Source organism: Harpegnathos saltator, unplaced genomic scaffold (assembly GCF_003227715.2).
Source record: "Harpegnathos saltator strain DR-91 unplaced genomic scaffold, Hsal_v8.6 scaffold56, whole genome shotgun sequence".
NCBI classification, from domain to species: Eukaryota; Metazoa; Arthropoda; class Insecta; order Hymenoptera; family Formicidae; genus Harpegnathos; species Harpegnathos saltator.
The window spans coordinates 199,124-221,744 of NW_020230382.1; the positions used below are offsets into that span (position 1 = coordinate 199,124).

The 22,621-nt window shown below is 32.5% G+C and overlaps 2 protein-coding genes across 3 annotated transcripts; one reads left to right on the plus strand and one right to left on the minus strand.

Moving 5' to 3' along the window:
* Nucleotides 1-45: 45 nt before the first annotated feature.
* neb (kinesin family member nebbish) lies at nucleotides 46-22,378 on the plus strand. 2 transcript variants are annotated; one of them, XM_011156159.3, is made up of 12 exons: nucleotides 46-237; nucleotides 571-1,131; nucleotides 1,637-2,183; nucleotides 2,438-2,665; nucleotides 2,751-2,879; nucleotides 18,187-18,347; nucleotides 18,460-18,660; nucleotides 19,078-19,350; nucleotides 20,293-20,365; nucleotides 20,563-20,732; nucleotides 20,804-21,266; nucleotides 21,412-22,378. In XM_011156159.3, the coding sequence occupies exons 1-12, from the start codon at nucleotides 131-133 to the stop codon at nucleotides 22,228-22,230; spliced, it is 3,732 nt and encodes a 1,243-aa protein (XP_011154461.1). In that variant the 5' UTR covers nucleotides 46-130; the 3' UTR covers nucleotides 22,231-22,378. The 2 variants fall into 2 exon arrangements, with proteins under 2 accessions (XP_011154461.1, XP_011154462.1); XM_011156160.3 differs by lacking the exon at nucleotides 19,078-19,350.
* Nucleotides 8,906-16,090, minus strand: LOC105192195 (uncharacterized). The gene is made up of 2 exons (XM_011156158.3): nucleotides 15,366-16,090; nucleotides 8,906-9,505 (listed from the first exon to the last, which is right to left on the minus strand). The coding sequence occupies exons 1-2, from the start codon at nucleotides 15,466-15,468 to the stop codon at nucleotides 9,216-9,218; spliced, it is 393 nt and encodes a 130-aa protein (XP_011154460.1). The 5' UTR covers nucleotides 15,469-16,090; the 3' UTR covers nucleotides 8,906-9,215.
* Nucleotides 22,379-22,621: the final 243 nt, after the last annotated feature.

The window sequence follows — 22,621 nt, forward strand, 5'->3', positions numbered from 1 at the left end:
TCATTGCTGATTTCTTTCTACATCTCTCATACCCCACGACTAAAAGCCCGGGCTTAGTAAAGTTAGGTCGTAGAAATCAAATTTTCTTGCACAGATATTTGCTAAACAGTTTTGTACGATATTTATTGAAATGTCTCATAATACCTTAAAATCCATGGGACATGGATATTGTGAAGCTATTTTTTCAACTTCGTCGATTAATTCTGACAAGGAGAACACCGTTCCCGCGATGAGAACGTAAGCAATGCATTCAACGTCGTATAACTGTCTAACCGCTGCACAAATCACGTGATGATTGAATATTAATTTTTCGTTAAAATAAAAATTGCATATGGTAAATTATTGTCAAATAGGGAAGAAAATAAACACAGTTTTATTTATATAAATTGAAAATGTAATATATTTTCCAGTTAAGAATATATTTTGTTTTATAAAATATAATTTTTTCTGCTAATTCCAAAATTTATATAAACATAGTAAATGTTCTATAAATATTGTAACATTCTAAAATTTATGTAAATTTTTGTTTTGTAATAAACAGTTACAAGTAAAATAATTTTTGTGTTACAGAAGGAAAAATGTATGTTCTTCCTTATCCAATGAACCATCTGTTTCAACCAGAAATCAAAATATAAGTAAGAAAACACAATGTCCCATACAAAAAGCACAGTTAAAACATGAAATAACAGATATCATAGGATGTTCAAATAAGTTATCTAATATGGAACTATCCTGTCTTAAATCTATTAATCCAGCAAAGGAAGAAAATTTGGTTAACAATAATATTGTATCCAATGAAAAATTGAAGACACCTGTCAGAACAAAACATACAAGTGGTTTGCTCAGTGACAAGACATCGGTTGTACAATTTTGTACACCTAAACATTTGAAGACAATAAATACACCTAATACTAGTACAAAATTTAATATTTTACCTACTACAAGAACACCCATCAAGCGTTACTTTAGTGATCAAGCTTTATCACAAAGTACACCTGACTGTTTCAACATAGTTCACATGGAAACACCATGCTGTAAAATTGATGATATAGTGGCAGGGGAGCAAACAATGTACGAAGGTGAAAGCAGTAACCTCACAGTAGGAATACGGATTAGGCCTTTGAATTCCAAGTAAGTATGACAATATGATAAAAAATTTATTTTAGTACTTGTATACAAATCATTTTTGAATATTATATATAATATGATGAGAGATTAGATATAGATTAGATGAGATAGATTAGATGAGAGATTAGATATATAATATGATATTAGAAAATATATATACTAGTATATTATTTAAAATAATTAATATATAAGAAAATCTTATTTTATCACATAATATCTTATTTTCAATCATATCTAAAATAAATATTTGTGCTTTATCGGGCTAACATTTTAATTGGATCTAACTCTAACTGATAGTAGCATTGAAGATTGTATTTTTCTTATAATATTTGTCATTTTGATAAAGATCATTGTCAAAAATATTTTTAAAATTCTTTTGTTTTTATTATATTGTTTTTATTATATTGATATGTGTGTGTTACTTGTTATATTGATATATGTGTGTGTTACATTGATAGTTAACATTCCATTATTTACTTTAATGCTTAATACTTTGATATAATTTTAGGGAAATGAATGACTCGAAAATTACATCAGTTGTACGAGGAAATGGCCAGAATGTTATAGTGGAATGTGAATCAGCACAGCACACTTTTACATATGACCATTGTTTTGTTTCTTATCATGATCCACATACACCTGGTCATGCTAGTCAGGAAGTTGTGTTTCACAATATGGTATTACCTTTAGTGCAAAATGCTTTTGAAGGTTACAACGTTTGTTTATTCGCTTACGGACAGACGGGATCTGGAAAAAGCTATAGTTTAATGGGTACAGAATTGACGCAGATCGGCACGATGCCATTTGAAGAGAAAGTTGGTATCATACCGAGATTCTGTCAAGAAATATTGATACGAGCGCGTAATAACTTGCAAATTGAGACCACTGTAGAGATAAGTTATTTTGAGATATACAATGAAAAGATACACGACCTATTAGCAAGCACAAGTAGTGGGTCGAAAAAAGCTCCTCTTAAAGTGAGGGAGCATCCTGTTTTCGGACCTTATGTCGTAGATTTGAGCCAACATTGTGTACAAAATTATAAAGATTTACAGGTATTTTTATAACTTCATAATAATTTTATATATACAATCACAGTTATCAATATAGTCAAAATTGTTTTTTAATTATATATATAATTTTGTTTCTCTATTAAAAAATCTGTTTTTCCATTTCTAGAATAATTCATATTTTAACAAATTTTAATTTTTGGCTTTTTCGTTTTTTAATAGAAATGAATAGAGGAGAGATTTTTGAAATGTTTCTTTTATAACATGTGAATATTTTCCTATCGTAACATATTTTCCAGGCTTGGCTTAAAGTCGGAAATTCTCAGAGAGCTACTGCTGCAACTGGTATGAACGAGAAAAGTTCACGATCTCACAGTATCTTCAGTATTATATTAACGCAAACACATTCGGACAATCAATTGGATTGCAAGTCACTTGACGCCAATCGTCGCAGCAAGATTAACTTGGTTGATTTAGCTGGCAGCGAGAGGTTGAGTCAAACTTCTGCAACTGGTGATAGATTAAGGGTTTGTTCTTGATACAATTTTATCTAAATTGAATTTTATATATATTGCAAAATAATTTTTGTATTCATATTATTCTGTTCAACAGGAAGGCGTATCTATCAATAAATCTTTGCTCACCTTGGGGAAGGTAATCGCATCACTTACAGAGAACACGAACAATCGTAAGCAGGGTTTTGTACCATATCGCGAGTCAGTATTAACGTGGCTACTAAAGGTAAGTACTATTTTGTTCATTCATAAACACTGCACGTTATAATATTTTTAATAAAAACGAAATGTATAATCAACGAATGTACGTTCTCGTAAGGATCCAAGAATGAAGTACAAAATCTTAGGTTGGATAAATCTATACTTTTTAACGATTATATTATTCGCCAAAAATTGAATATGACTACCGATTTTAACTCAAGATTCAATAGGAGATTCATTAGTATTGGAGAGATATAAAAAATAATTAAAGAAAATAATTCATGTTTTAAACTTATATTATCATTATTGAACATCTGCCTTTTTGTTGAATATTTCCAAACAACTACAATATTACTCAAAGTCAGTATATGAAGTAAAACTTTTCACAATAACATGGTTTGTTGTATGTTATATAATAATGCAATAACCTAAATCTTAATATTATATCATAATGCAACAAAATAGATATAATAGGATATCTTAATTTTTATCCATTTATGGTATTTACAACTATGTTACTAATAACGATAAATTATGTCTTGAATCTAAGTATATTATATAATATTAGTATTTCATAGTATGATTTCGGTGTTACATGCATTAAAAAATTAATTTATACATCTTACATGCGCAATCAAATGTTCAGTCTTATATTATAAAAATTATAATTCTAATTATATTTTTAATCTTATTAAATCCATTCGATCTACATCCATTTCTGAAAGTATGCTTATTAATCATTTTTAAATGAAAAGGAAAGAATTATGCATGTAACTCTATTGTAAAACAGAAAATTACAGCAGAAACCTTATTTTTTATATTTTTCCTCAAACATATTTTCCAGCTGCTTATTTTTCATAGAAGTAGATCCATTGGTGGTAAAAAGAAAAAGTAATTAAAATTACTAAAGTTAACTTTATTATGTAGGTAAAATCTGTAACTAAAATTTATAGTTACAATTATATGCTTCTTTAAGTAATTCAGTTTGTACAAGCATATATTGATATGAATTTTTAAAGCCAATTAAGATCATAGTAAACAGTTCTTATAAAAAGACATTTCATGTGCGTAAAAAAGAGAATTTGATAATTAAATGTGTTTTATCAAATTTGAACATTTTCTTCGTTTCCTTTAGTTATTTGTACAATATATAGTAATATATATGTTGTAGTATATTTACTTTTTTATTTACATCGAGATATTTATTAAACGACTAGCAAGCGAGCGGTCGGAGGCGTCCTTCACCGATTTGAATAGGCTTTGAATGTTATAAAGCATCAAAAAATATTAGACCCATATTTTTTTACATGTTTATCTCGAGATTTAGGGGGTTTTCCAGAAGGGGTGAAACCACCCCTCGAAGAAAACGGAGATTTTCGTTTTTAGCGAATGTCGAAAAGTACGAAGTATATGAAAAAATGATTTATATAAAAGTTGTAGGGAATTTTATACTCTTTGCAACTGTGTACTCAGATTTTGCAAAATTACAAAATTTTGTTTACCCCCTCCCCTTCCTCATTACCCTCGCAAATTTTTAAATTCTTGTTAGGATGAAAATAAAGAGTGTCAAATACCAAATTTATTCATGTATAACAACAGAAAATGGAAACCATTAATTTGGTTAATATAAAGATGATAACATGGAGTTATAGACGCTGCGCTATAGGTAGATGCTCCTTATTTACGTTATATTCGATATCTCTGTATTTTCTTTTGTACAAGCTGATAAAAATTCCTAATGATATACACAACGTATTAAATATCATATGAACGTAAGTTCGTATGCAGTTATTTCGTATTCAATAAAACAAGTACGAAATCAGTGGATTAACTGAAGAGCGACTTAAAAGTCAAGACATGAATTCTATGAATTCTGTCCATAAACAGAATTGGTACAGCTTCCCAGAGCGATAAACGTTATCGTGTATTTTGGTTATTGACGCACATCATTTGATACTGGTCGACCTCACTTTTTACATCTTGAATGATTTTCGACAGTATTTGTATCTTATTATCGTATGGAGTAATATATACATGTATCTTCTTGAACATAGGGCGACTATATAAACGTGCACCATACCGGAAAAGCATTTCATGCAGTGAGTTGATAACATAAAGTATATTGTAAAATATCAGGTTTTCTTGCACATGTAAGTATTCTTTGCATTAATATTATTGAAACGACGTCGTATTCAATATATTTTTGTTATTGTGTTTTAACACTTTCTTACCTGATTTTTTTTACATGACCGAACGGTTCGTCACCCGCGGCTTTCTCGTATTCTTTCGCTATCTCGTTGTCGCGCGCTAATTTCTATTATCCTTCATGTTATTTTGTTATTCTGTGTCTGTTTTAAGAGATATGTTTCCGTAAAACAATTATGATTAACGATCGAATGAATTATTTATAAGGTGGTCTAAAAGTAATATTAGTTGTTAAAATGGTGTGTTTGAAATTTCAGAGTACCTGTTTCACTATTTGGTTCAGTTACCTATAATCTCGGTATATATAACGCAGAATTGTTATTTTTCTTTGATAAAATTTGCTACATTAAATTCACTACATCTTTACTATCAAAAGAGAGAGAAGAACAGTTGCATATATATAGACGGTATATAACGGGACTAAAAGAATCATTCCATAATACTTACTACGCAAGTGAGTTTTATTTTTATCTATTTACATATATCTTCATATGTATTTTATATTCTTATGTATTTCGAGATAAATATTTAAGAATCATCTATTTTTCAGAATGATGCAATTTAATTCATATAATGTAATAATATTACTCTATTTACATTTATCGCAATGAATCTTCCAACTTCTCCAATAACCTCGGAAAAACGAGAAGTAACAAAAACAATAGAAAACATGCTTAAAGAAATTAGAAACGAGAAAGAAGTTGTAATAGAAGAGGAAGAAACATTAAATTATTACAACACATACGAGATTCCAGAAACAGAAGAAATTGATTTATTTGAACCACATGAACCAAAGGTTTACTTACCAGAAGAAATTAGATGTACTTTTGACGAAATATCGATTGACTATAAGAGAGAAGCAGTGAAATACTGGAAAAGTGGAAAGTCCAAACGAAGATCGATTGAAGGAATTAAACGTAGGTTTAGAAAAGTTAAATCGAAACGACAATTACGACGATGGGAAGAACAAATCGAAGCAGGTAGTAACACATATGAAAAGTTAAGACGAATTTCGGAATACACATTGGCTCGATTCAACAGGCACTTAAAAGAGGTGCAATCATTCATGATGTCAATATTGCGCGATGGGCTACTCGCTCATAAGAGGAAAATGTAGCAGAATTTATAGCTTCTGACACATGGGTAAAACGATTTAAGGTAGCACATATATCTCATATTTTGTATCTATTGTATTGTACATATTGTATCTCGTAAAATAACTAAATTTGTAACAAAAAAATCGCTGCTATCAAAAGAAGATTTAGAAAATAAATGCGATACATTTATTGAAAATGTTAAATATTATATTGGTCGGTATGGAGTAGAAAATGTAAAATTTACAATTCTGATCAAAGTGGATTTCAAATAGAATTTCATTCCGATCATACTTTAGCACATAAAGGTATAAAAAAAGTAGAATCTGTTGTACAATCTATGTCAACAACCACACATGGTTACACTGTACAGCCGACTATTTCCGCAAATGATAGATTATTGTCGCCACTTTTTATAGTATTAAAATATATAAAAGGAATGTTTGGTTCGAAAGTACAAGAAAAAAAAATGTTCAGAGCACCTAATATTTTTGTTATGGCTTCATTATCGGGTAAACTAACATCATATCATGTAAAAAGTGGTTAAGAGAAGTATTTTTTTTTCGAATGTTGGGCCATAGTCTGTATTGCTATTAGATTCATAAACTGGACTTTGTCCTAATATAATTGCAGATATTAGACAAGATTTTGCAACAGATATCGTCTTCCTAACCATTCCAGCTGGTACAACGGGAAAAATACAACCATTAGATGTATACGACTTTAGATTATGGAAAAATTTTATTAAACATTTTTCTAACGTTGTTCTGTTGTTAGATCTGGCAATTGATCTCCATATTAGAGATAATGTATTAAAATTGCAATCATCAACGCACCACTAATTTTCATCGCCCAGATTTCAAAATTTATTTAAATATGCGTGATTTAAAAGTGGATATGTATAGAATAAACCGGCAGAATTTCAAACGTCCGTCAAATTTGGTTTCCAAACCGATTCAAAAGTAAAATGCGAAATTTGTGGCCAAACTGCTATAATTATTTGTGTTTGGTGTAAAAAATCGCTCTATATAAGATATTTTTTCTATGAACACCACATTTGTGATAAATATATAGCATAATTATAATATGTATTTACTACCCAAGCAGTACAGTGTCCAAAATTTGACTTGTGAGATATTACAGTTACTTTAGATTACAGTTACGTCTTTACATCGTTTGTTACTCGTTTATACATATTGTATCGTTAAATAAATCTAATTACTTATAACATATATGTGTACTTTAGAAAACCCGTACGTTGCGAAATCATCGATAAAGCAGGACACCGTTGCTATATATGCAAAGTCGTATCTGCTTACGTTTATATCGTATGTAAAACGATGTATGTATTAGAATAAAGAATTTTTATTCGCTTGTAGATAAGATCATACTGTTATCAAGCACCACGGTCGCAGCGCAAGTTTGAGTGCGTTTTAAATGTAAGTCCTTCAAAGTGTAAAGAATGACCAATGTCAAATGATGTGCATCAATAACCAAAATACACGATAATGTTTATCGCTCTGGGAAGCTGTACCAATTCTGTTTATGGACAGAATTCATAGACGTGTCTTGACTTTTAAGCCGCTCTTGAGTTAATCCACTGATTTCGTACTTGTTTTATTGGATACGAAATAACTGCATACGAACTCACGTTCATATAATATTTAATATGTTGTGTATATCATTAGGAGTTATCAGCTTGTACAAAAGAAAATATAGAGGATATCGAATATAATAAGCGTAAATAAAGAGCGCCTACCTATAGCGCAGCGTCTATAGCTCCATGTTATCATCTCTATATTAACCAAATTAATGACTTCCATTTTCTATTGTTATACATAAGTGAATTTGGTATTTGATACTCTTTATTTTCATCCTAACAAGAATTTAAAAATTTACGAGGAGGGGGAGGGGCAAACAAAATTTTGCAAAATCTGAGTACACAGTTGCAAAGAGTATAAAATTCTCTACAACTTTTATATAAACCATTTTTTCATATGCTTCGTACGTTTCGACATTCGCTAAAAACGAAAATCTCCCTTTTCTTCGAGGGGTGATTTCACCCCCTAAACCTCGAGATAAGCACATAAAAAAATATGGGCCTAATATTTTTTGATACTTTATAACATATCCAAAGCCCATTCAAATCGGTGAGGGACACCTCCGATCGTTCCCTTGTAGGTTGCAAGTAAAATTAGAGATAAATCTTAGTATTTATTATAAAGCGTACCCGGCATGTATATTTGTACATTAAATATATCTTAAAAACAATACTCATAGATTATGTAAGCACATGTATATATATATATATATATATATATATATATATGTATATGCATATGTATACGGTATTACATTTTTTGCTATGAAAATTTTAAATTGTTTCGATATGTACATTAATAAATATACGTTTAAATACATATATTGATACATTTGATATATATATTAACGTATATATATAGTATAAATCATGTATTGAATGTTTGGATGATATAAATTAAATACTTTTATTACAATTAACTTTTTATAATGTATCAGTTTCAATGAATTTTTGAAAACTAAAACTCTGTTTCAACATTAGAATTTGTACTATAGTGTTGCAATATTTTTATGTACTATATATGCATTTGTACTAATGATGTAATTTTGATATCATTTACAATGATAAAATATTTATCTACAATGTGCGATATATATATATATATAATTTATATGTATAAATTTCAATTATATTTTAAATTTTATTTATTGAATTTATTTCATCCACACTTCTGAAAATACTTTCATTTACAAAATAATTATTTACTTTTAAGAAACAAACACGGAATGGATTTCTCTGTAAGAGCACAGTTACGCATGCAATTCTAGTGTAAAATTACAAAAAAAGGCTCTATCTTCTTTTATTTTTACTGAAATGTATTTTCGACAAAAGAGATAGATCTAATGCTGATGAAACGCAAGATTAGTTAAGATCTAAATTATTTAAGACTAAAGTTCAACTTCATTGTTTATATACCTACACCTTATGTTTCTTAGAAACTACCTCCCCTTTACTGAAGAAATTATTTCCGTTCCTGCGCATCGCGGGATGTTTTCGCAGATTTATTTCTTTCGGTATTTACCGCTTTTTTGTCACCATTTACTGTGTCTTCTTCCTTTACTATTGCTGCTGCTGCTTCTTCTTCTTCTTCTTCTTCATGAATTCCCTGATTGGAATCGCTACGTGATTTACTTCTTATATAAGCCGCTAGACTCCTCCTTTTCGTTTCTCGACACAAGTGACAGGTCTCTTTTGTTACTTGCTCGGATTGTTCCGTAGGATATCGTTGCCATTGGGTCTGGCTTGACTTTCCTGAACAATAATGCAGAACGAATCGTCATATCGTCTCATTTACAATTTATTATCGACAAAATTAATATCTGCGAAAATTTTTTGTAACGATACTTTTATTTACAAATGTTGAAAATTTAGAACATTTGATTTGAATTGTGAGCAATCGCATAAGTAATAACCGTGAAAGAACACAATGTGTGCGTGTAACATACAAATATTTACTTCACGGAAGTTATGTGTGTATGTGTATATATATATATATATATATATGTGTGTGTGTGTGTGTGTATATATATATCCACATAATTATTTAATACGAGAGAAAGTATGAACCAAGAGTATTTTCTGCTCGATTGGATGGAGATCGCATACATTTAGAGAAATTACGCATTTTACAAGTTATATAAAACTTGCCGGTCAAACCGGTTTATTTATTCTTCTATACAACAGCCGGTTTAAAGTCTGCTAACATGAATATTTACAGCGTGATATGTTTCATTACAAGTATCGATACCGCACTATGGGGACGGTAAGGAAAACATATTTTCCGTGTAAAACGGGTTTCGCAAACTGTTCAGGGAAAACGAATTATTTAATATCGTTGTGCGTAACGTACATAACTATCGCGGATTTGAAATCATATTTGTACGTTCGATATTCGAATAATTGTTGGATAAAATCGTTCTGATGATCAAGTTAAAGATGTTAATTGAAAAACAAATAAACGGAATACCTCTCATTTAAATTCTTTTACATGCAGGTGTGTTACAATTGTATATTGAAATGTAATAATATTTTTATAACATATATATGTATATATATAATTTTTTTATAGAAAGTATATGTAAACATGTAATCGGCAATTACGGTATTTCGACAAGACAGTCAAGCATCGCAGCACATGGTGACCGTCACGGCGTCCGATATGTTAATAAAGAAAAAAATTTCAACTGGGAAGCTCCGATGTGCGGTATCGCACGTGTACACGTGTAGTGCTGCACGATTGCATTTTTGAGCAACGGCAATCAGTCTGTCTGAGAAAAACTCGGATATATCATTGAATAGCCGTCGAAGCGTATAACAAACAAGTATCAGCATGATTCTCGAGTCGTGTTTGGATAATGATTAATTCGATACCCGATACCCGATTCATGATTCGAGGGAGCCAAACAAATATTTTCCGTAATGTCTTCCGAAAAACAGATCATCCATTTGTTATTGTGGTCGGACCAGCAGAAAGGAAATTTACTGAAACACATTTAACTCGCCCGTAATCAACCGATTACGCGAGTCAGAGTTATCACGTCACATTGAAAGGAAAAAAATTAATATTTATTCGCAATAAACTGTCGAGGAGAAGGAAGAGGAAAAAGTAAACAGCCCACATCGAAAGATCGTTTTCTCGGCTTAAAACGCGATTCGGGTCATGCAGAGTGTATGGTCGCCTAAAGAAAAAGCAGCTAAAAATAGGCACGCGTATGCTGTGGTAACGTAGAGTTGCGTATGACATAGACTGGATGTTAGAACAACCAAAATCGTAGAACGTGACTTCTTAGCACGATAAAAAAGAATTAAATTCCAAAATCCTACTAAAATAATAATATAATTAATAAAATAATTAATAATAGTAATTTTAGTTACATTAACATTCATACACGTATATTAACATTCGTAACAACAACGTGTTTCAACATAATTGTATTAACATTCATACACGTATCATTAGATTTATGTCATCAACTAGTTAAATATCGCGATATCTTCAAGGGTGCGTGTATAGTCTTCATAACGTAATCTTGGTTTCTTGAATCGAACTGTATGCAAGCAAATTTTTTTTTTAAGTAATCTTTTTTTTAAGTAAAATAAATTTTTTTAAGTATAACAAATTTTAAATAATTTTTAAATAAAAAAATAGTATTATCTAATATCTCAACAGTAATATCTAATTTTATCTGATATATCTGATCGCTAGAGTTTATCTAGAGCGCGATAATGCATCTTTTTATTTGTCCCACGTCAATACTAGACTTGTGTGCGCTAAACGTGCGAATTGAAGCATCGTATTCGGTATATATTTTTTTTGCGGATAAGGAAAAGAAACAACGTCTGCTTGAATATAGAGACCATGAATATAAACATACGTGTTTCGAAGAAGTATATTCAACGTCATTGATAAGACATAATTATGTAACGCGCATTTCGTTACAGCGTAGACATAAACAGAGGCTGATAAATATTTAAATATACCGGGTGTTTCAGACCACCCGGGTCATCCGATTTTTTTATTAACGCGACATTTTAGAGAAGAATATTTCAGACAAGAGTTGTAGAGCTTTAAAGGATCTATTTACTGACGCTATGAATTTGACCTTGGGATAACATTCAAAAGTCCAGTCAAGATCAACATAAAAATCTTAAATGGATACCCCAATTTTTTATTACATCATCTTTTTCTAACAATTAATTTGAACAACTTTTATCTGAAACATTTTTTTATTTACCTATTTTATTTACATATTTTTATTTACCTATATTTTTTAAGATATTTAAGAAAAACTTGAAAACTTCTTCAATATTTAATTCACGATATTTCGCTATTTGTCAGAAGAAAAAGTGGTACTAAACTTTTTTGCTCTATTTAGTCTCAAGAATATATTGTTTCAATAACGCCTTGAATTTGGTTAATTTGATGATTTTGAAATTTCTAAAACTCAGCAAGTATTACTCCAAAAATCAGCAACTATTGTAAAAATATATTCTTGAGACTAAATAGAGCAAAAAAGTATAGTATCATTTTTTCTTCTGACAAATAGTTAGTGAGATATCGTGAGTTAAATATTGAAAAAGTTATCAAGTTTTCCTTAAATATCTCAAAAAAGATTAGATAAATAAAAAAATGTTTCAGGCAAAAGTTGTTCAAATTAATTTCTAGAAAAAGATGATGTAATAAAAAATTTGGGTATCCATTTAAGATTTTTATGTTGATTTTAACTGGACTTTCCAGGGTTATCCCAAAGTCAAATTTATAGCGTCAGTAAATAGATCTTTTGAAGCCCTACAACTTCTGTCTGAAATATTTTTTTCTAAAATGTCGCGTTAACGAAAAAATTGGGTGACCCGGGTGGTCTCGGTATAACACGCTCTTCGTTCCTCTAATATGAAGAGAACAAAAAATTATAGCTATTTTCTTTTTAAACTTTTCTGATAAATGACTAACGTGCGCTCGGATGAGAGTTGATTACTCGAGTAAATCGCCACGTTTCGAAATGGTTATTTATCCAGAAGAATAATATAGGGCCATGAGTACCATATGGCTGTAAGCGCGTTCGATATTGACTGTGAACGCGATTTACGATTATGGATCCAGGATTTCTGATAACATTGTTGTTTTTGCCGTGAACGCTCGAAACGTGATATATTATATTTAGGTATTCAGACACTAACGGCACGACCTGATATGATAATTAATAATAATATAGCGGGAGTTAAATATTCCGCTACGTGGTATTCCTTACATGATGTATAAAAATATATTGACGGAGTACCAACGTGTTTCTTTTGAACCTGGCATCAGACTTAAGGAATGCATATATAATGACACGTGACGTCGTCCTTAATTTATTCAGACAAACACGGTGATACGATTATATTCTACAACGCATTTAAATCCTACGACAATAATTGCAGCACGTAGGACGAACCCACGAAAGTAACATCGTGGAAAAATTCTTTCGAAAGAGATTTTTGTTACTCTAATTTATCCGTGAGAATATTTTCATTCGTGAAAAATCCATATGGCGAAAAGATCAATGCTCATTTTTCTACGCGTATTATAAGTGTATCCGTAAAAATTTAGAAGATGAATTTTGGCAAAAATTTGTGATACAATGGAAAAGTTCATTCGGCCCTCGGAGCGTTTTATCACTTTTTGCTACATGAATAGGTGGACATATGTAATATATGTAACGCTGTTTACACTTTTATTTCAAAGATATAGTTTATCATTTTTATCTTTTAATAATATTAGTTTGTGACTCTCTCTCTCTTTCTTTCATTCATTCTATGTTGTCTTTCGTAACATACGCACTTCGTGGAATAAATGCGCAACGCACTTTTTGCGCTGTACAAAGATAACTATTATTTGCCGTAGTTTTTTTGCTATATTTACGTTTCTCTGAATTTACGTTATTATCGATGAGTGTAATTTACATATCCACTTATATATGTTACGTCAGAACTAACAAGCTATCACAATTTCTGCAAATTTCCCATAACTTCCGATAAAAATTCCTATAATGCCGATATATTCAGTTATAATTTCCGCAATTTTCGTTCATCCTATTCTAATAAAGAAAAAATAATATATTCCATAGAGAAACGTTCCGTGAATATATTCGAAACAATTCTACACGCTGTTTGACCTATTAAATTGTTTTGTGATTATTTTTCGTTGCAAAAATTACACGTGATATTTATCACAATGTGCGTTCGTAATTTATATTTAAAAATATTTTGCTGGTCTGGATCATAAAATTTTCTTATCTAACTCTGCGGAATGAACACGATGATTATGGGATTAAGTTTTAGTACATTGATATACGCATATCTTCAATATATATACGTCGATAGATGTTTTGCACAATACTCGCGAAGACTATACAAGCAAACAGATTACTAATCTGATATACGACATATCTAACACTTTTATGAGGTTACGTATATTATCGCGTTGATCTCATCTAACACGAACATGAAACGCAATAGCTTCTGCCGCGGCTTTTTTACCAGTTCTAAAGTCACTTGTTTCGTGAAAAAAAAAAAAAAATTCCACAAGAGACAATTTTTTTACGATTCTTGTAATCTTTCGCTTTGATAAGATCTCAACTCTTTATCATACGTGTGTCTTTAAAATAAGAGAGTTTAATTAAGAGCTGCCGCAGCGAAGAAGGTAATTTCCTCTCCGAGTTTACTAAAAAATAAGGCTTTGCTGCTAGTTAACAGCTCCAAAAGGTTAATTCGTGCTTCATTCATTCTTAACCCAGAGGTTGTTGTTATTTATGAGATTCCCATTTAGGTAAAATCACATCCAGATTACTCGATAAATTTGTGTTTGAACATTTGTCTTTTTGTTTTGTGTGAACAGTCTTTTGTTCTCTTCTGGGGCACCTTGTATGGTGGTCCAAAGAAGCGCACGGCGCATATGACGATTAATTGTAAGTGTAATTTGCAACGAAACGCCGTCAGTTATGATTTACTGTTACTATGATGTTGTAATGCATATTTGTGATTACCAGTTTATTATATACTGGAAGACATCGACAACAGCGGCACGTGCAGTGAGCAACGGAAAACATCGTTTCGCTGAAACGTCATTCGACGGCAAAAAGTTCGCAACAGGTTTCTCTCTTCTATGTGTTTGAAAATCGGTGCTTGAAAATCGTGATCGTAACGTACGATCGTGCATGATCTTCATTTGTTCCGAAACTCGTCAAATTGAAGAGTACCGCGACCTTTTTGAAAAACTCCGACTATACCGTTTCTTTATCAACAATTTCGCAGACGAGCAAATAACATCGCCACGCGTGCACGAAATGTTTTATGTAATCTATTTGCATATTCATACCTTGGGGGAACACAGATCTACGTATAAAGATAAAAAGAGATACATAAATCAGACGAATTTGTCAAACAAAAGTTCAGAAGATAATACAGTTATCTTGAAAAAGACGTATTGTACTAGGGTTTTCTTTTTTATCCGCTATATGTATGGTGATTATGTTCTTATCAGTCCTGTTTCTATCATAGAAGGCCATTGTGCATAAATTTTTTTAATCATCTTACTCGCCATTACCGGTTACATACGCTGAGTTCTACTCACTGTTGTGGAGGTACTCCTTGTTCCAGGACAGCTCGTAATCGCGGTACTGGGGGCTCCTGAAGGATCCGTAGATAAACACTTCCGGCATGTAGACGAGATCCATGACTCTTTGATCAACAGGTGGCGAGTGTTAATTAGCGGCGATCTATCGCGTTTCTCATCAACGACTTGCGCGCTCAGGCATTACTCTTCCTCCTACCAGCGGAAAATTCGATTTCTCTGTTCGCAGGGCGGCAGAGAATGAATATCACGATATCGGTGATATATGCGCGTCAACGGAGCGTTCTGCGTGAAATCTTGGCGCTAATTTTCCGCACTTATCGGCGCTCTTGGCGTTAAACCTGTTGTCGTCGCGGTCGCGGCCTCTCAGCTTGTCGTTTCTCCCTCTCTCTCCCTTCGCTCTCTTTCTCGGTCTATTTTAAGCCGCGACGTGCCCTTACGTGCCGTCGTAACGTGACCGCGTGAAAGAAAAAGAAAAAGAAAAGAATACCGGCGGTATCTCGTTGATGCGGCAATGTGCATTCGTATTGATAAGTTCAAGTTCGTGTGCGCAACGAACGAGATCGGACGTTGAAACTGCGTCGTCGTATGCGTCGATGATGTGCGTCACGTCGACGCCGTCGAATGCTTTGGCGGTAGAAAGAAAATGTGGTTCTTCGTGTTAGCGTGCGAAGCGGGAATGCGACGACTGTTTGGCAAGAAACTTCAGCTTGAACGTGTTTTGCTTTCGACTAAAGATGCGTGGACGCCGAACGCGCGTAATAATGTTTATCTGCTTCCCCACTTCGCTCCGCCGTCCGCCCCTGCACTCCCTCTCCCTCCCCCTCTCTCTCTCTCTCTCTCTCTCTCTCTCTCTCTCTCTTTCTCTCTCTCTCTTTGCTCCCTGTCCGATCCCTTCTCCATTACGAACTTTTGTAACGCATCTTTCTGTCCTTCAGAAACGAACGTAGATTCCGTTTCTCGTGGTGGATGCCCCACCTTGCGCTCCGCCAATCACCTTCACCGCGTTCTCTTGAATCGCGCGCGATTCGCAAAAGGTGTCCCACGCGCGTGCGCGCGACAAAGAGATCCACTCGTACTGCGTACGCACCGCTCGCGCGTGCATACGTGCGTGACGGCGCGTGCATCTCTTTTACGATCTACGCCGTACTTTGCACGGCGCTCAGGTGTATTTTTGCGACTGAAGATAGACGCTTTATACGCTGTATGCACTGTATTTTCCAAAGTTTGACAGCTGCTTATTCCTCACACTGAGGTTAAAGGTTGAGGCAAGAGGGCAACAGATAAAAGATTAGAAATATCAACGTTATATGAATACTTTAATGCGATGTTCCCAATTTGAATTTCAAGCGCAAAAGTATCCCCGGCATAAAACATATAAGAAGCAAATGCAATTGAAGTTGTTATGTAATTATTGAAACACGATGTATTAAAAAAGTACATTACGCAATAATATTTATCTTTTACGCATATACGTATGTATAAAGAGAAAGCAGATTTCTCTGCATTTCCTGCAACAATCGTACTCCTTTCTACAAAAGATAGATATTATTCTTCGTAAATAGAAACAGTGATCATACGTAAATGATTATGATATCGAGACACAATGTAACCGGCTTATTTGTGCAAAATATTTTATCTTTTAGCAAATGTGCTTTCTTTCTTGACATATCTACCTTGACGGTATCGTACGCTTTGTATGTGAAAACAAAACTTTCATTAAGATCCATTGATATAGAGATAAAAATTGCACGATGGATATACATGTATCTTGATAGCGATAAAGCTTTATGATTGACAGATTCGCTAATTGCTTTTTCACTCATATATATATATGACATAATTATGATATGCATCGCAAGTCGTGAAATTAGATTAACGAAATTATTTGAATAGTTCGAAAATTATACACATTGGCATTCTCTTTGAATAACGTAACGCAAAGAAAAGAAGAAATATGAACAAAATCATATTGATGCCGAATTTTCTCCCTATTTCCAATATTCGATATTCGATTAGATTACTCGTTAAACGATAACTAACGAACAAAAGTAATAAAGCAATATAGAACTAAGATATAGGATTGTTTATTTTAATTTTTCGTGAAAAAAGTACTTTCTTTTTTATGAACTATGATAAAACGATGATATTAACGCGGATGGAAAAATTTCGATCGTTAGAAAAATGCAACTTCTTCGTTTTAAGAAGGTACGAATAGAGAGAGAAAGGAAACAACTTTAACTTTTAACCGCGAGATAGCACATGATGAGATATATTTACGAGTCAAAGCTTAAAAATCAAGAGCTGCAAAATGTGCAAGGAAAGTACAACTCTGATAGATAAAAATTTAAATCGAAATCTACAAACATCTCGAGGAGCAGGAAAATAAGAGATATATATATAAGAAGAATCCAGCCCTTGAAATATTATCATCCATCATCTTATGCTGTTTAAAGAAACAATTTGCGATTAACCAATGAATGATAGCATATATATCGATAAGTAACAATATAATTCGTAAATGATTAGATTACATTCGCTGCTGTTGATGTTTATCGTGCTTATTATTACGTTTGCTACAGTTCTCCGCTTATACAGACTGCGTTAGAATTAAAAATAAGGAAGAACATAAATAAACACAGTTGTGGTGCTTGAAACGCCACAGATTACATTGTGTGCAAAAGCACTTAAATCTAAATATGTTTGTATTTGGTAAATTGATTGCATTTGTCTCTATACCGCAGATTTTGATAATGTAACGTTTGCAAAATATGCAGATGCTTCTTCAGTGAGTTGTCTAATGTAAATAATCTCTTTGCAGGAGAGCTTGGGAGGAAATTCACGGACGGCGATGCTCGGGACGATATCACCGGCCAACATCCATATAGAAGAAACTTTGGCTACTCTTCGATATGCATGCCAGGCTAGAGCAATAGTCAATCGAATTCGTGTCAACGAGGATCCGCATGACCGGCTAATACGGTAAGATATTCTTTGTACAGTTTAACTTGATATGAATAGAATATTAAATGGGACAATTTACAAAGCAAGAACTGCATATATAAGATTTTCATAATTTACCTTATCCTGATAGCGAATTGAAAGCTGAAGTTCTACGTTTACGTGGGGTACGTGAGGGCTATGAAAAACAACTTGGAGTTATACCTCGTCGACTGCTCGATTGTATCGAGCCGATTCATCAGTCTGACGACGAAGTTCAACGAAAGCAAAGAGAGATTGATAAACTGAAGAATCAGTTGAAGAAAACGGAGGAACAGCTGGCCACTACTCAGATGTAAGTGAAAATAAATTGATTTTCATTTAAGAAAATGATTATGAAGGAAATAATAATAATTTAATAGCAGTTCTGATGAGATATTAATATCGATAATTTTCTATTAATTGTTTGAACGAAGAGAAAAGTTTCTATGTGAGTCACGATAGTTTAATATGGTTTTTAGTAGGATATGATTCTAAAATATGGATATTACGAGTGTATTTATCATTCTCAGTTAATGTTGAATTAATTTTGTTGTGGTATGATAATTTATCTGATTTCAGGGAAATGTATAGGCAAAATGAAGCTAATTGTTAATCGACTCGGTATCATTCTATCATTCGATCTGCATAAATCTTGCGTATTTTATTTGCGATTTTTTGAAGGCACATTGAATATAGATGAGACTTAATGGTTAGCTATATATAATTACAGGAGTTGGCGCGAAAAGTTTCAAAAAGCAGAGGAGAGAAAGAGCACCGAGCTGAAATATTTACGTCGTTGCGGAATCGCTATCGAGATCGATTTTCATGAACGGGATAAGCAGCCTTGTCTCGTAAACCTTGCAGCTGATCCTATGTTGTCGGGCACACTTTTGTATGTTTTACCTCCAGGTCTGGTTAATGTTGGTAGGAATAGCGGATCGGAAACTGTCCGCAGAAAAGTGGATATCATGTTGGATGGACCTCTTGTTAAAGAGTTACACTGGTTAGTTATAGACTGTGTGCGTATGCATGTATGTTGTGTATTTAATGTTTGAACAGGCCAGGAAGAATTGCGGAAGTAAGAAAGAGAAGATAGAGAGAGAGAGAGAGAGAGAGAGAGAGAGAGAGAGAGAGAGAGAGAGAGAGAGAGAGAGAGAGAGAGAGAGAGAGAGAGAGAGAGAGAGAGAGAGAGAGAGAGAGAGAGAGAGAGGGAGAGGAGAAGTGTATATTTTGCTAAGATCACTGCTGAGTTTTCTCTTTTATCAAGTCTGCTCACAACTGTGTTTTATCGTTCTGTCTCATATTTCTACATATCGGTGTGCTGACCTTTCTCTTTTGTCAAGTGTATTTGATTGAGCAATATACTCATATTTCTACTTATCAGCACAGATATATATTGCACCATTCTTTACTTCTTATGTCGAAATTGTTTCTAATATTAATGCATGTTTAATGACGCTATTGTTGTGCAGCAAATCAAGGTGGACTGTAACTACGGAGAAATTGTTCTATTGTTTAATGAGGATGTGGCGCATATTTTTAATATTATAACCGCATGAGCATTTCCTCCCATGATATGATATGATTCATACATATATTCTATTTCTGGTTATAGTTACACTTTCTAATTTAATTCATTCATTAATTATATTTTATTGTACAGGGCATATTAAAAATTGCTAATTTTATGGAATGCGTAAAAAGAGAATCTAAATTTATGAATAATATTTTAATTGCAAAAACATACAGTGGCTTATTTGTGCAATAATTTATGTTTGTGTATATTTCATTTTTCGGAAATTGAATATTCATCAAGATATATTTAACATTCATTACCAACTCTTTTGCTGAATATTTGTAAAACATCTTATTAATACTCATGTACAATTGTTTTTTTTTTCTTTTGCATGGTTCCTACAATTAATGTTTACTTTTTTTTTCACAGTTCCATCGAAAATAACGAGGGAAAATTAGTTTTGACGCCTGAAATGGACGGTGATACATACGTCAATGGTCAGGTATTGATAGTGAATATTGTTATGTTTTTAATTTTAGATCAGTTATTTCTAGTCCATTACTAGTAAACGAATTGTTAACTAAAGTTTTATTAATCCAAAATTAATAGCTGACAACTTGTTAATTATACATAAGTTTACATTAATTTATATACAAATATTTATTTCTTACTGGATGAAATATTTTTTCCATGTTTCAGATAGTAACTGGAAAAGTTATGCTTAAACATGGAGATCGCCTGGTCATTGGTGGTAATCATTATTTTAAAGTCCTAAATCCATACGATGAACCGTGTAACATCAAGCTTTCCGCACAGGCAATCGACTACGAGTTTGCACATCAGGAAATTCTTCGAATACAAGAAGAAAAGTATGTACCGCACGTAGAATAAGAATTATCACATACTTTTTCATATTTATTTTATAATGTTTTTCATATAGATTAAGAGCAGAACTGGAGGAATCGAAACAAAAAGCAATAAAAGAACTGGAGAACGCCAAGCGAGAGGTAGAATTGCAACTTGGTTCGCAAAAATCAACGTACGAACGCAAAATCGAAGTCCTTGGCTCTACTTTAGAAGAACAGAAGCATGCACTCGAGCAGATTAATCGTAGGAAAAAAGAATTAGAATTAGAAAAAGAACTACTCGTCACAGAAGTGGAGACGAATAATAAGATCAAAAAGATACAACTAGAACAGAGCCATGCGAAATTGTCACCATACAAATCGAATTTTTTGCAAGAATTAGAAAAAATTTTGAACGAGAAAACAGCAGATATCGAAGTCGCGCTTAAGATGAAGCTTAGTAAGGAAGCTATGAACACTGGTGGAATTAGTTTGCACGAGATGCAGATATTCGTTAAAGAAGCGACTCAGCGTTGCAAAGAATTCGGATTCGATTATGTAAGTTATTTCATAATAAATTGCACATGAAAATATTTATGTATATAACGATTATGTGATATTAGTCCTCCTGAACGTATATAACATTTATTTCATTCATAGCGTTGTTTCTTTTAAGAGTTAAGTAATTTTAATTTTCTTTTAGGAATTCGATCAACAACAAATAATAGTAAAAAAGAAACTGCAGCCAGTGGTGCGCGTTCGCGATAGAACACGGATGATGGAAACATTGTTGCAACCGATGGACTTTCTCGATTGGGTTCATCATTTGAGGAATTGTGATATTGAAGATTCAATGAAGGAATTACGAGATCTTGATGGTGATTGGGAACCTTACGATGAAACGGAAGTGTTTGAGGACTCTTTGAACAATAGTCGAATCTCGATAAATATAGCACCTATGAAGAAGGAAATGAATGAGAGTGTTCATCAATTTTCCATGGATGAATCTATGCTAGAAGCGACATTGCACGATCAAACATCCATCATAACATCACATAATCAACAAGAAGATATAAATGTGTGTCTTACTCAAATAGAAGTGGCAACAAAAACGTTGAACAAGTTGTGTCACCAGTACCAAACATACAATACTACACCGATTGTCCAATCATTAACTAAAATGCAGGATGTTGTCGAGACGTTAAAGAACATCTTTCAAAGTAAAGACCTCAATGAGTGCGAAGAGATGAGCACAAATTCTATAAGCAGCGCTAACGACACTGTTATTGAGATATCTAATATACAAAATATCATCCAAAAAGAAAATCTTGAGTATAAAGAAAAAAGTACAAATTCAATAGACAACGCCGAGTCTAGTGACAAAACAGAAGGCGATGCTAAAAGTTATTTAAATCAAAATACGCTGCCGACTAAATCTAACGTGCAAAATAATGTTGCGTTAGATGCAAAAGCCGCGAACGTTCCAAAGAATGTGAGATTTGACGAAACGAGAAATCAGTAAACTTAGTAAAAGAAAAGGGACTTAAAACTTAGTTATTATTTTTGAACATCGCTATTCAAAAACATTTCATGAGGAAAATGATATCGGAGTAATATGATAGATGACATTTTATATCTTAGATGTAAGCAGAATCGTACCAAGCATTTTATTAATTTATTTGTTTTAATGTATTTTAAATCAAAAATTAAAATCAATATATTATTTCAGTAAGTTCAATTTTTAACGCGACAACTGCGTGAATTTTATGAGACAAATTTCGTTTTATTTATTTAATATCAAAATTTGGACTTAGTAGGATTATATCAATAAAAAACGATTTCGAACCATTCCTTGGAATATGCCTTCAGCTTTTGCATTATTTTATAGTGTTGCTTGTTTCATATTTTTCATT

Coding starts and splice junctions, on each gene's coding strand:
- LOC105192195 (XM_011156158.3), bottom strand. CDS start 15,468: ATGGATCTCGTCTACATGCCGGAAGTGTTTATCTACGGATCCTTCAGG. Junction 9,506..15,365: donor CAAGGAGTACCTCCACAACA/GTGAGTAGAACT, acceptor ATTATTGTTCAG/GAAAGTCAAGCCAGACCCAA.
- neb (XM_011156159.3), top strand. CDS start 131: ATGTCTCATAATACCTTAAAATCCATGGGACATGGATATTGTGAAGCT. Junction 2,880..18,186: donor TATTAACGTGGCTACTAAAG/GTAAGTACTATT, acceptor ATCTCTTTGCAG/GAGAGCTTGGGAGGAAATTC. Junction 18,661..19,077: donor CAGCTGGCCACTACTCAGAT/GTAAGTGAAAAT, acceptor ATATAATTACAG/GAGTTGGCGCGAAAAGTTTC.